Raw genomic sequence first — 12,561 nt, 5'->3', positions numbered from 1 at the left:
AGGAGGGCCTGGCGTGCTCTGGTCCAGGGGGTCACAAAGAGGCGGACACGACTAATCGACTAGTTACCAGGATGATGCTCGCCCCAGCCCCACCCGCAACGTGAAACTACTTTGCTGGGGCCCGGGAGCAGTTCGGACGCATGGAGGTAGCCAGGACGTTTTTTTTGGGGGGGGGGGGGCTTTGGGGGGGGTGCAGAACCGACGTGACTGGTCAGTTAGAGAAGTATTTTGACTGTCTTGCTTGATCTAACTGGGGGGGGGGCGGGAGGGGACCGCAGCTGGCTCACGCATGGCAAGTCCAGTGCTGGACGCACAGTTGGCGCATCCCCACACAGGCTCGGATCTGGGGAGGGGGGTGGCAGAAGGGTGCAACAGCCCCCCCGCCCGCTCAGGTGCGGGCTGGCTGCCGTCCTCCCTTTGTTCTCTACCTCTTGCCCCGCCCCTTTTGCGTGGGCGGCCGCCCACTCCCCTCCCTCTCTCCCGCCCCAGGCGACTTAGAGACGCGTTCCTCCGCTGGAGTTAAAAACTCCCACGCTTTGCGCCGCCAGTCGCACTTTTCCACCTCTCGCTGGCACGAATCTTCCCAGGTGGGGAAAGATCTCACTTTTTCACGAGGGATCGGGAAGGCTGCGCCTGCCACGGGTGGCGTGGGGCGTATAATAAAAAAAGCAGGTTCCTGGTAACGCAAAGGGAGGCTTTGGAGACGGGGAGGATGGAGTGTGTCATCCGAGAAGCCACCGTCGAGGACTGCGAGAACCTCATGAACCTGATACATGTGAGTGCGGTCTTGAGTTCGAATCCCGCTGACAGGTTTCTCGCCACTGTGAGAACAGGGTGTTTGTTGGGCAGTGCCGGATTTACGCATAAGCTAAGCAACCTATAGCTCAGGGCCCCACTCTGCTGAGCCACCCCCCCCATTAAAAAAAAATATTTATTAAAAGTTTCCAATCAAACCAAATTATATATTCCAAATGATACAAATTATGGGGGCCCCAAAAATTTTAAAAGGAAACAACAACTGGATGTACATTTCCAAAATATAAGATAAAAAACTAATAAAATAAACCTACATACAGCAACATTGTTTTGGGTTGTGTAGGCTCCTATTTCATAGAATCATAGAGTTGGAAGAGACCACAAGGGCCATCGAGTCCAACCCCCTGCCAAGCAGGAAACAAATCTGTTGTGTTGGCCGGGAATCGAACCCGGGTCAACTGCTTGGAAGGCAGCTATGCTCACCACTATACCACCAACGCTTTGTTATGTGCAAATGGCTTTAAAGGTAAAGGGACCCCTGACCGTTAGGTCCAGTTGTGACCGACTCTGGGGTTGCGGCGCTCATCTCGCTTTATTGGCTGAGGGAGCCGGCGTCCAGCTTCTGGGTCATGTGGCCAGCAGGACTGAGCCGCTTCTGGCGAAACCAGAGCGGCATACGAAAACACCGTTTACCTTCCCGCCAGAGTGGTACCTATTTATCTATTTGCAGTTTGAGGTGCTTTCGAACTGCTAGGTTGGCAGGAGCAGGGACCGAGCAATGGGAGCTCACCCCGTTGCGGGGATTCGAACCGCCGACCTTCTGATTGGCAAGCCCAAGAGGCTCTGTGGTTTAACCCACAGCGCCACTCGTGTCCTTTTCAAATGGCTTTAGATACCTCTTTTAAAGGTAAAGGGACCCCTGACCGTTAAGTCCAGTCGCGGTCGACTCTGGGGTTTCGGCGCTCATCTCGCTTTATTGGCTGAGGGAGCCGGCATACAGCTTCCGGGTCATGTGGCCAGCAGGACTAAGCCGCTTCTGGCGAACCAGAGCAGCGCACAGAAACTCCGTTTACCTTCCCGCCGGAGTGGTACCTATTTATCTACTTGCACTTTGACGTGCTTTCGAACTTCTATACCTATTAGGTCCATAAATGACCGTATAGCGTATATTCAACACCAAAAAACAGCGACAATTTGTTGTTGACAAAGGATAGCTGGACATAGAAAGGGTCCCATTACCTTCAGGAGCTTGAGGCCTCATCAAACCTAAATCCGGCCCTGGTGCTGGGCTCAGGTTGGTAGAGCACAACTCCTTCATCTGAGGGTCACGGGTTCGAGTTCCGCGTCGGGCTAAAGATTCCTGCATTGCGGGGGAGGGGGGGCTAATGTCCCTTGGGGGTCCCGTCCAACTCTACCGTTCTGTATTCTACACCACTCATAGTAGATCACTACTCTGAAGAAGTCTGGCACACAATCCCGGGCAAGGCCTGGCCCAGCGCCAGGGAGCTTTTGAACGTTGACTTGAATGCCTGCTTTCTGTTCTTCGTTCCGCCCAGGAAATTGCTGACTTTCACCACTTACTGGAGGACGTGACGATCAATTCTCAAGGTAAGGCTGAGGGTGCTGCGCTAGGCGTGGCGGATATGAATCCATAAGCTCTCTCCACGCCAATAAACAATCATAGAATCATAGAATAGAATCATAGAATCCTAGAGTTGGAAGAGACCCCAAGGGCCATCGAGTCCAACCCTCTGCCAAGCAGGAAACCCCATCAGAGCACTCTTGACATATGGTTGTCAAGCCTCTGCTTAAAGACCTCCAACGAAGGAGACTCCACCACACTCCTTGGCAGCCAATTCCACTGTCGAACAGCTCTTACTGTCAGGATGTTCTTCCTAATGTTTAGGTGGAATCTTCTTTCTTGTAGTTTGGATCCATTGCTCCGTGTCCGCTTCTCTGGAGCAGCAGGAAACAACCTTTCTCCCTCCTCTATGTGACATCCTTTTATATATTTGAACATGGCTATCATATCACCCCTTAACCTCCTCTTCTCCAGGCTAAACATGCCCAGCTCCCTTAGCCGTTCCTCATAAGGCATCGTTTCCAGGCCTTTGACCATTTTGGTTGCCCTCCTCTGGACACGTTCCAGTTGGTCAGTGTCCTTCTTGAACTGTGGTGCCCAGAACTGGACACAGTACTCCAGGTGAGGTCTGACCAGAGCAGAATACAGTGGCACTATTACTTCCCTTGATCTAGATGATATACTCCTATTGATGCAGCCCAGAATTGCATTGGCTTTTTTAGCTGCCGCGTCACACTGTTGGCTCATGTCAAGTTTGTGGTCAACCAAGACTCCTAGATCCTTTTCACATGTACTGCTCTCAAGCCAGGTGTCACCCATCTTGTATTTGTGCCTCTCATTTTTTTTGCCCAAGTGCAATACTTTACATTTCTCCCTGTTAAAATTCATCTTGTTTGTTTTGGCCCAGTTCTCTAATCTGTCAAGGTCGTTTTGAAGTGTGATCCTGTCCTCTGGGGTGTTAGCCACCCCTCCCAGTTTGGTGTCATCTGCAAATTTGATCAGGATGCCCTTGAGTCCATCATCCAAGTCATTGATAAAGATGTTGAATAAGACAGGGCCCAAGACAGAACCCTGTTTGCTGCAAACTGCCTTTAAACTTGTTACCCAAAAAAGTTGCAAATACAAATTAGCCCATCGCTCTTAAGCAAGTGTCGATGCAGTCCCAAGTTTTCTTTTAAGTTCTTACTTGTTAATATAGTTAATATAGCATACTGGGACTTTTCTGTTTCATATTTATTTATTTGATCAGTTTTGTACACCGCTTGATTGTAAAACAAAAAACAAAACACCCTCAAAACTGCTTCCCAAAAAAAGATGAAGCAATAAAATCATCACTCAGAAGGCTGTTCTTGAGTTCTTGAAACCCTCTAACCACTGCACCGCACTGCCAGAATTCGGTGACTCTGCCTCTTTTGTTGGTTGCGGCTCCACCCGAACCGATGGCAAAACGGGAGAGTCCAACTAAACATTAGCAAGAAATTTATGGTGGTGAAAGCGGTTTGAAACTGGAACGGACTCCCCTGGAAAATGGTGGGCTCTCTTTCAGAGGTTTTAAAACAGGGATTCTTGAATCACGATTCCGGCATTTCAGGGGGTTGGACTAGATGACCCCCCCAGGTCCCTTCCAACTCTGCAATTCCATTTGGCCAGGTCGAGAGTGGACTCAACCTAAAACACTTTTTCCTTCCTTGTTTTCCTTCCCGGCACGCAGTTTTAAAAGCGGATGGCTTTGGCAAGGACCCCTTCTTCAAATGCCTCCTGGCTGAACAGCCAGGGTGCAAGCCAGGTAAGAGCCACCCTACCCTAAGCTCAGCTCCTTGGTGTAAATTACTCCAAGGTGTAAAGTGCTAGTAAGTTGAAAGGGAAGAGCAAAAGGAAGAATTTTTCTCTCTCCTACTGCCGTTTACTCCGTTGCATGAAAACCTATCCTTTGCTATTTCCCCCAATGCACCCCCACCCTAAGCTCAGCTCCTCGGTGTAAATTACTCCAAGGTGTAAAGTGCTAGTAAGTTGGAGGGACAGAGCAAGAGGAAGAAATTTCCTCTCTCCTACCACCATTTACTCCGTTGCATGAAAACCTATCCTTTGCTATTTCCCCCAATGCACCCCAACCCTAAGCTCAGCTCCTCGGTGTAAATTACTCCAAGGTGTAAAGTGTTAGTAAGTTGAAGGGGCAGAGCAAGAGGAAGAATTTTTTTCTCCTGCCACCATTTACTCTATTGCATGAAATTTGCTATTTTCCCCAATGCACCCCCACCCTAAGCTCAGCCCCTTGGTGTAAATTACTCCAAGGTGTAAAGTGTTAGTAAGTTGAAGGGGCAGAGCAAGAGGAAGAATTTTTTTCTCCTGCCACCATTTACACCATTGCACAAAGACCTATCCTGTGCTATTTTCCCCACTGCAGCTCGTCCGATTGGCCATGCTCTGTACTTCTTTGGGTACAATGTCAACCACGGGAGAATGGTGTACCTGGAAAACCTCTACGTGGTGGCAGAATTCAGAGGTACGTGAGGGCATCATCCGGGAGGTTACGGTAGTGTCAGGGGCTGTGACGCACCTGGGGGATCCTGTCGACCAATCGAGAGCCTCCTCTCTCCTTCCTCGGAGAAGGTGCAACATCTCAACTTTCGTGCTGGGTATATAGAATGGTAGAGCTGAAAAGGGACCTCACTGGGTCATCTAGCCCAACCCTCACAAATAATAATAATCAGAAAAAAGTGTTCTCGCCATGCTTGAGGTTGCAAAGCATAGCACCTGCTCTCCTATCCACTTAAATCTCCCTTTGTGTAGAGATTTCCAAAAGGGATACATGACAAATCTGAAGAAACATGAATCATGTAGGCTGTTTATGTTGGCCAGATTTAACATGTTTCCCTCGACGGTAGTGAGAGGAAGATATTTAGCTATCCCAGAATCAGAGCGTCTCTGCAAATGCAGTAAAAAGGAACTAGATACTTTAGAACATATATTCTTCTCCTGTGATTTTGGCAGCTATGCCAGAATACAATTGTATGAGGCCCTAAAATTCAATAAACAGACTTTTACTCAACCAACTGCTCAGGACATGCTGGCGGACAGCGATGATCAAATTACTTTAATAGCGGCCGAATTTTTAAGAGCTGTCCATGAAGAAAGAATGGGCCATGATAAGGGGACTTAGTGGTTGTTAATGGTAGGTGATGATGTTGCGTTGTATTATTATTTTATATTATATTGTATTATGTTATTTATGTGTGGTGTGTTATGCCTAATAAAGGATTTTGAATTGAATTTAAATAATAATAATAATAATAATAATAATCATTTATTTATACCCCACCCATCTGGCTGGGTTTCCCCAGCCACTCTGGGCAGCTTCCAACAAAACATTAAAATCCAATATAGTGGTACCTTGGTTTAAGAACATCTTAGTTTATGAACAACTTGGATTAAGAAAGATGCCAACCCGGGGATAAAATCGGGATATGGAATTATGAAAACATTGATGACGAGAGGCAGGACTGTGATTTGGAAAATGCTTCGGAATTCAGACCGTGGGAAGTCAACAAAAAAATTAAGATTATAATTTGGAAGACAATTGGACTTTTAAAAATCTTTATTGGATTTGATATGTTAATTGGATGTTCTTATTGGAAAATTAATAAATGCTCTAACAAAAAAGAAAAGGAAAGGAAAGAAAGAAAGAAAGGTGCAAACCCGGAAGTAGGTGTTTTGGTTTGTGAACTTTGCCTTGGAATAAGAACATGTTCTGCTTCCTGTTAAGTGCGTTCTGTTTGTAAATTGAGTCCTCCGCTGCGATGGGAAAGCATGCCTTGGTTTAAGAATGCTTTGGTTTAGGAACGGACTTCTGGAACGGATTAAGTTCATCAACCAAGGTACCACTGTAATTCACCAAACATTAAAAACTCCCCTAAACAGGAGTAACAGTGCAACAACCCAAACGGACCCTTAACTTGGAGGCAAGTAAGGAGGCTTAAAAATTAGCTTTCCCCAACCTGGTGCCCTCCACATGTTTTTGGACTACCACTCCCACCGTCCAAAACATCTGGTGGGCACCCGGGTCAATTCATTCTAAAATCAATTCAAAATCAAATTAATAACAACCACCAATTATTCTCCTAGTTAACTACAGAGTGGCACACCGCGGGTCAGGCTAGATGACCCCTCAGGTGCCTTCCAAGTTTCCAGTTCTGTGATTCCTAAAAAAAACTAGGCTGTGTGTGTTTGGGCAGAAAGATTATCAAGATCTACTCTAGGTCACCAGACTATGGACCTGGGAGAAAGTATGTGGAGCTAGAACAAAATCACTTACAAAGGAGTTGGCAATTAGACGAGAATCTATAATATAGATAAAGGATTTCGAAAGAGGTTGTGGGCAGAACCGAACGAGAAGGAGCCCTTTCAAAACTGAAGTTGCTCCTGTTTTTAAAAGAAGTTACCGTATTTTTCGTCCCATAGGATGCTCCGTCCCATAGGACACACCTAGTTTTTTTTGGGGGGGGGGAATAAAACCAGGTCGGGGAAACCAAACCAGGTCGGGGAACAGCGGTATGGCGGCGCTCCGTCTCCCCGCTGTCCCCCGAGCTTGTGGGGCTGGCGCTGGGGAGAAGCGCACTTCTCCCCAGCGCCAGCCTCCAAACCAGGTCGGGGAACAGCGGGATGGCGGTGCTCTGCTTCAGGGCGCCCGCGCGCCGGGCAGCAGGCTGCTATCCGCAGCCTAGGGAGCGCTGCGGCAACTCCCGCGGGCTCCCCAGGCTTGCTGATAGCTTCCTGAAGCCTGGAGAGCGAGAGGGGTTGGTGCGCACCGACCCCTCTCGCTCTCCAAGCTTCAGCGAAAGCCTGTGTTCGCACCATAGGACGCACACAGATTTCCCCTTCATTTTTGGAGGGGAAAAAGTGCGTCCTATAGGGCGAAAAATACGGTACACTTTAGAGTAAGACTGGTGTAATTGTGCAACGCCCTCCTATTTAACTGCCTCTTATATAAGTGAAAACATGCATTATTATGGTTATTTTCCTTACAACTCAGCACAAGGAAGCGCCACACGGCCTGCGAAAATTGTTCCTGTCCTTTTCCCACCTTTTGTAAATAAAGAGTAACTTCGCTGGTGTTAAAATGGTTCCATTCTCGTTTATCTCTTATGCTGCAGTATAAAAAGCAGCTTTGGACTCCGACACCTCGACCCTTCTCCCATTTGCAGCCCAGTGAGAGAGTTGGGAATTGTACAGTCAGATTCTTTTTCACAAAGGGCGGCAAATATGTTCCAGCCATCTTAAGGGTTTTCAACGCAAAACTCGTTTCCCAACTCCTGTATGGTGCAAATGTCTGGCATAATGGGGACCTGCCAAAGCTAAATGGCTTTCAGGCAAAATTTCTACGATCTCTGCTGCAGGTACCCAACTGTGTCCCCAACTCCATACTTCTGTTAGAAGCTGGTGAATGTCCAATTTCAGCTAGAGCGTGGTGGGCTGCCCTAAAACATTGGCTGAGGATTTCAGTGTTGGATCTATGGAAGGGTTTGTACCAACACCTGACCAATGAGGAATTTGTCAGCAAATGGCAGAAAACCACGGCTAGAAAAGCCACCTCTATTGGTCTGTCACCCCCCCCCCCAACTATATTACCTGGGTCATGAAGGCACCCTAAAGACGTTAAAGCAAAGATTATGGGATAATGCACACAGTGACTTGCGATCTCGATCACATGCAGTCTGTAGTCCGCTGGCAGTAGGAGTACAATATGGGCATGTCTTTAAGTTAACATCTTACATTAAAAACCTGACAGTACCAAACTATCGAAGGCTTTTCACCAAAGCCAGACTCAACGTCTTTCCTTCTGCAGTGTTGGAGGGCAGGTTGAGAGGAGTTCCCTGCCAGGACAGACTTTGCTCGTGTGCTCAAGACATCGATTCCATAAAACATATTTTGTTGCACTGTGCAAAATATGAGCAAGCCAGGGCTGAACTGATACTACCCTTCCTGGTACCTTTCCCGGGAAAATCAGAGGCTCACTATGTCAGGTTCCTATTGGAAGACCGGACAAACACTAGAACATTAGCAGTGGCAAAGTTTTTATCGGTGGTTGCAAGAACCAATGATCCCTATATTCTGAACAAAATGCTTGTTTAACTTGGAGGTAGGCTGTATGAATTGTGTATTGCTTTGTAATGATTTGTTGGGTCTCTGATGTAGAGTCAGAACCCACTGCAATGAAGATCTGGCAAATGTCTGAAGAATCACACCAAATCTAGTTAAAAAATTGGATTCTTCTGCTTTCCCCCCTTGCTACGGTCTATTTATAATGTTTTGCAGTCCAACGTTTGACTATTAATCTGTGTGCTTTTTACAGAATCCTCTAGTTTTTTGGGTGGAGTTCTTATTCGGAAGCTGGCGCCCTCCAGCTGTTTTGAGCTACAACTCCCATCGGCGCCACGGCTGGTGGGAGCTGTAGTTCCAAATGACCGGCGGGCGCCAGGTAGGTAGGGGGAGGCTGTTTTTGTTGCGGTTCATACCGACTCCTCTTTCTGTCCACCTTCTCCGCCAGGCAAAGGAATCGGGAAGCAGCTATTGAGCAAAGTAGCAGAGGTGAGTTGGAACCCTGAAATCCTGGTCATATTTTGATCATTTCCTGGGATCTATAGTTTGCAGCCGCCTCCTGCTCCCCGAAAAGGCGTTCCAATTTCTGGTGGCCCCACCTCCAGCCCAGAATACAGCCCCTACATCAGAAAGAGTAGAAGGGTTGCCATCCTTATGGAATCGTAGAGTTGGAAGGGACCAACCCCTGCGCTTGCTGCAGCCCAAAACATCTGGAGGGGCCCTAGTTTGGGAGGACAAATTTCTGAACAGCGCTCAGCATCCTTAGTGGACTACAGTTCCCAGGATCCTTTAGGGCAGGGGGAGGGAATATTTATTTATTTATTTATTTATTTATTTATTTATTTATTTTCCCAGCCACTCTGGGCGGCTCCCAACAGAATATGAAAAACACAATAAAACATCAAACATTCAAGACTTCCCTAAACAGGGCTGCCTTCAGATGTCTTCTAAAAGTCAGATAGCTGTTTATTTCCTTGACATCTGGTGGGAGGGCGTTCCACAGGGCAGGCGCCACCACTGTGAAGGCCCTCTGCCTGGTTCCCTGCAACCTCACTTCTCGCAGTGAGGGAACCGCCAGAAGGCCCTCGGAGCTGGACCTCAGTGTCCAGGCTCAACGACAGGGGTAGAGATGCTCCTTCAGGTCTACTGGGCCTTTGAGGCCGTTTAGGGCTTTCAAGCTCAGCACCAACACTTTGAATTGTGCTTCGAAACGTACTGGGAGCCAATGTAGGTCTTTCAAGACCGGTGTTATGTGGTCTCAGCGGCCGCTCCCAGTCACCAGTCTAGCTGCCGCGTTCTGGATTAGTTGTAGTTTCCGGGTCACCTTCAAAGGTAGCCCCACGGAGAGCGCATTGCAGTAGTCCAAGCGGGAAATAACCAGAGCATGCGCCACTCTGGCGAGGCAGTCCACAGGCAGAGAGGCTCTCATCCTGCGTACCAGATGGAGCTGGTAGACAGCTGCCCTGGACACAGAACTGACCTGCGCCTCCATGGACAGTGGTGAGTCCAGAATGACTCCCAGGCTGCGTATCTGGTCCTTCAGGGGCAGTTACCCCATTTAGGACCAGGGAGTCCCCCACACCTGCCCACCTCCCATACTTCTGTCTTGTCAGGATTCAACCTCAATCTGTTAGCCACCATCCATCCTCCAACTGCCTCCAGACACTCACACAGGACCTTCACTGGTTCTGATTTGAAAGAGAGGTAGAGCTGGGTATCATCTGCGTACTGATGAACACACTCATGCAAGTAGCGTGGGGAGTGTTTTCAAGGCAAGGTCCTAGAATTGCCGAGTTGGAAGGGACCCCAAGGGTCATCTAGTCCAACCCGCTGCAGTGCACCCAGGGCCAGATCTAGGTTTGATGAGGCCCTCAGCTACTGAAGGTAATGGGGCCCTTTAAATGTCCAAATTGTCGCTGTTTTTTGTGCTGAATATATGCTATATGGCAATTTATGGATCTAATAGGTATCTAAAGCCATTTGCACATAACAAAATATGTATTTTATCAAAGTCATTTTTTAAAAATGTATTTTTATTAAAGATTTTCTTGGTTTACAAAGTATGGGCAATGTCTCTCTTTTCAAGTAACATTTTTTACAGATCAGTTTCATTTGTTGAGACATTAGTCACTGTAATCCTTGAACTGAAATACGATTAAGTAGAATATTAATAGTGAAGTGCAATTAAGAAGAAGTATATTAATAGTGAAATAATTATTAAGCTCTAACTTTAAATGATTTTTTAAATTCATAACAAACTTCATAATGCAAACACATTGGCATTTGGCAGTAACAAAAGCTCCTCTAGAAACACAGTTTACAAAAACTTACAATCTAGTCTCTAGAAACTTGCTATAGCATGAAATAATAATAGGTGTGGATATATGATGCAAACTACTAATAATTAAAAATAGCAGAATGTAGGCACCCTATATATAGAAAGGAGCAAACCCGTGATATTTTAGGGAGCAGGCTAGCAGGAGGGGCCCACGACTTATATCATAGGAGCCTACACAACACAACACAAAACAAAACACTGTTGCTGTAGGTAGGTTTTATTTCATTTGTTTTTTTATCTTATATTTTGGAAATGTACATCCAGGTGTTTTTTTCCCTTTAAATTTTTTGGGGGGCCCCCAAGAGAGTGGGGCCCTAAGCTATACAGTCATATCTCGGGTTACAGACCGCTGAAACCTGGAAGTACCAGAATGGGTTACTTCCGGGTTTCGGCGGTCGCGCATGCGCAGAAGTGCTAAATTGTGCTTTGCGCATGTGCAGAAGCGCCAAATTGCAACCCATGTGTGCGCAGACGCGCCACTGTGGGTTGCGAACCTACATCCCGCACGGATCTTGTGCGCAACCCAAGCATCCACTGTAGCTTGTGTAGGGACGTGGGTGGTGCTGTGGGTTAAACCACAGAGCCTAGGACTTGCCGATCAGAAGGTTGGCGGTTCGAATCCCCGTGACGGGGTGAGCTCCCGTTGCTCAGTCCCAGCTCCTGCCAACCTAGCAGTTCAAAAGCACGTCAAAGTGCAAGTAGATAAATAGGTACCATTCTGGCGGGAAGGTAAACGGCGTTTCCATGCGCTGCTCTGGTTCGCCAGAAGCGGCTTAGTCCTGCTGGCCACATGACCCGGAAGCTGTACGCCGGCTCCCTCGGCTAGTAAAGCAAGATGAGCAGCACAACCCCAGAGTCGGTCACGACTGGACCTAATGGTCAGGGGTCCCTTTACCTTTACTTTTAAATCCAGCGAATCTTTGTTCTATGTCCATTCTCTGTCGTCCTCCTCGTATGTAGATTGCCCTGGAGGCCGGCTGCGTGGAGATGAAATTTGTCACCATGGAATGGAACCGGCCGGCCAAGGAGTTTTACATCCGCCTAGGGGCTCACGACACCACCGACTCCGAAGATCTGCACTGCATGGTTCTGGATCAGGACGCCTTGCAAAGGTTGCGGCAACATGGGAAAGAGAAAATCACTCGCTGAACTCCCAGTTGAATGGGAAGGTCAAAGAGCGCCCCCTGCTGTTATCCATAACAGAGTTTATACTGTACATAAAGAGTTTATTTCATTTGACTAACCTGGTTGGGAAAAGGGAGATGAAGGAAAAAATTCACAGGAGACTATACCTTATCCAGATTTCTTCCTGTGAAACTTTAGAGGATTCCATAGTGAAATACAAACTATACCTTTAAATAAAAGCTGTAGTAGTTTTGTAAGCCTGTTTTTGTTTCATTGTGTTTTTTTCAAAATTTATTTCCAGTTTTTACAAATATTTCCATTGAAATACAATCAACTTTAAACACAGATAGGATTCACTGAATCCTTGGAAATCTCTCCAATCCTGCATGGTTTCCATTGCAAATCTTTTCCTAGGCAAAGGTAAAGGGACTCCTGACTGTTAGGTCCAGTCGTGGCTGACTCTGGGGTTGCTGTGCTCATCTCGCTTTATTGGCCGAGGGAGCCGGTGTACAGCTTCCGGGTCATGTGGCCAGCAGGACTAAGCCGCTTCTGGCGAACCAGAGCAGCGCACGGAAACACCGTTTACCTTCCCGCCGGAGTGGTACCTATTTATCTACTTGCACTTTGACGTGCTTTCAAACTGCTAGGTGGGCAGGAGCTGGGA

At 47.3% G+C, this 12,561-nt stretch overlaps 1 protein-coding gene across 1 annotated transcript; it reads left to right on the top strand.

Moving 5' to 3' along the window:
- Nucleotides 1–498: 498 nt before the first annotated feature.
- LOC310829049 (thialysine N-epsilon-acetyltransferase-like) lies at nt 499–12,158 on the top strand. The gene is made up of 6 exons (XM_083707210.1): nt 499–775; nt 2,313–2,364; nt 4,050–4,124; nt 4,743–4,841; nt 8,883–8,923; nt 11,733–12,158. Exons 1-6 carry the CDS (start codon nt 713–715, stop codon nt 11,919–11,921), a joined length of 519 nt encoding a protein of 172 aa, XP_083563336.1. The 5' UTR covers nt 499–712; the 3' UTR covers nt 11,922–12,158.
- Nucleotides 12,159–12,561: the final 403 nt, after the last annotated feature.

This window comes from Podarcis gaigeae, assembly GCF_964106915.1.
Source record: "Podarcis gaigeae genome assembly, chromosome: 13".
Classification (NCBI taxonomy): domain Eukaryota; kingdom Metazoa; phylum Chordata; class Lepidosauria; order Squamata; family Lacertidae; genus Podarcis; species Podarcis gaigeae.
The sequence above is the reverse complement of the archived record's forward strand: the minus strand, read 5'-3'. Positions and strand labels throughout refer to the sequence as shown.

What these genes read in the sequence shown, in the direction of transcription:
- LOC310829049 (XM_083707210.1), top strand. Translation starts at nt 713, where the DNA reads ATGGAGTGTGTCATCCGAGAAGCCACCGTCGAGGACTGCGAGAACCTC. An exon ending in CGTGGTGGCAGAATTCAGAG is followed by an intron (nt 4,842 to 8,882) that starts GTACGTGAGGGC and finishes CTTCTCCGCCAG; the next exon opens with GCAAAGGAATCGGGAAGCAG. An exon ending in TATTGAGCAAAGTAGCAGAG is followed by an intron (nt 8,924 to 11,732) that starts GTGAGTTGGAAC and finishes CCTCGTATGTAG; the next exon opens with ATTGCCCTGGAGGCCGGCTG.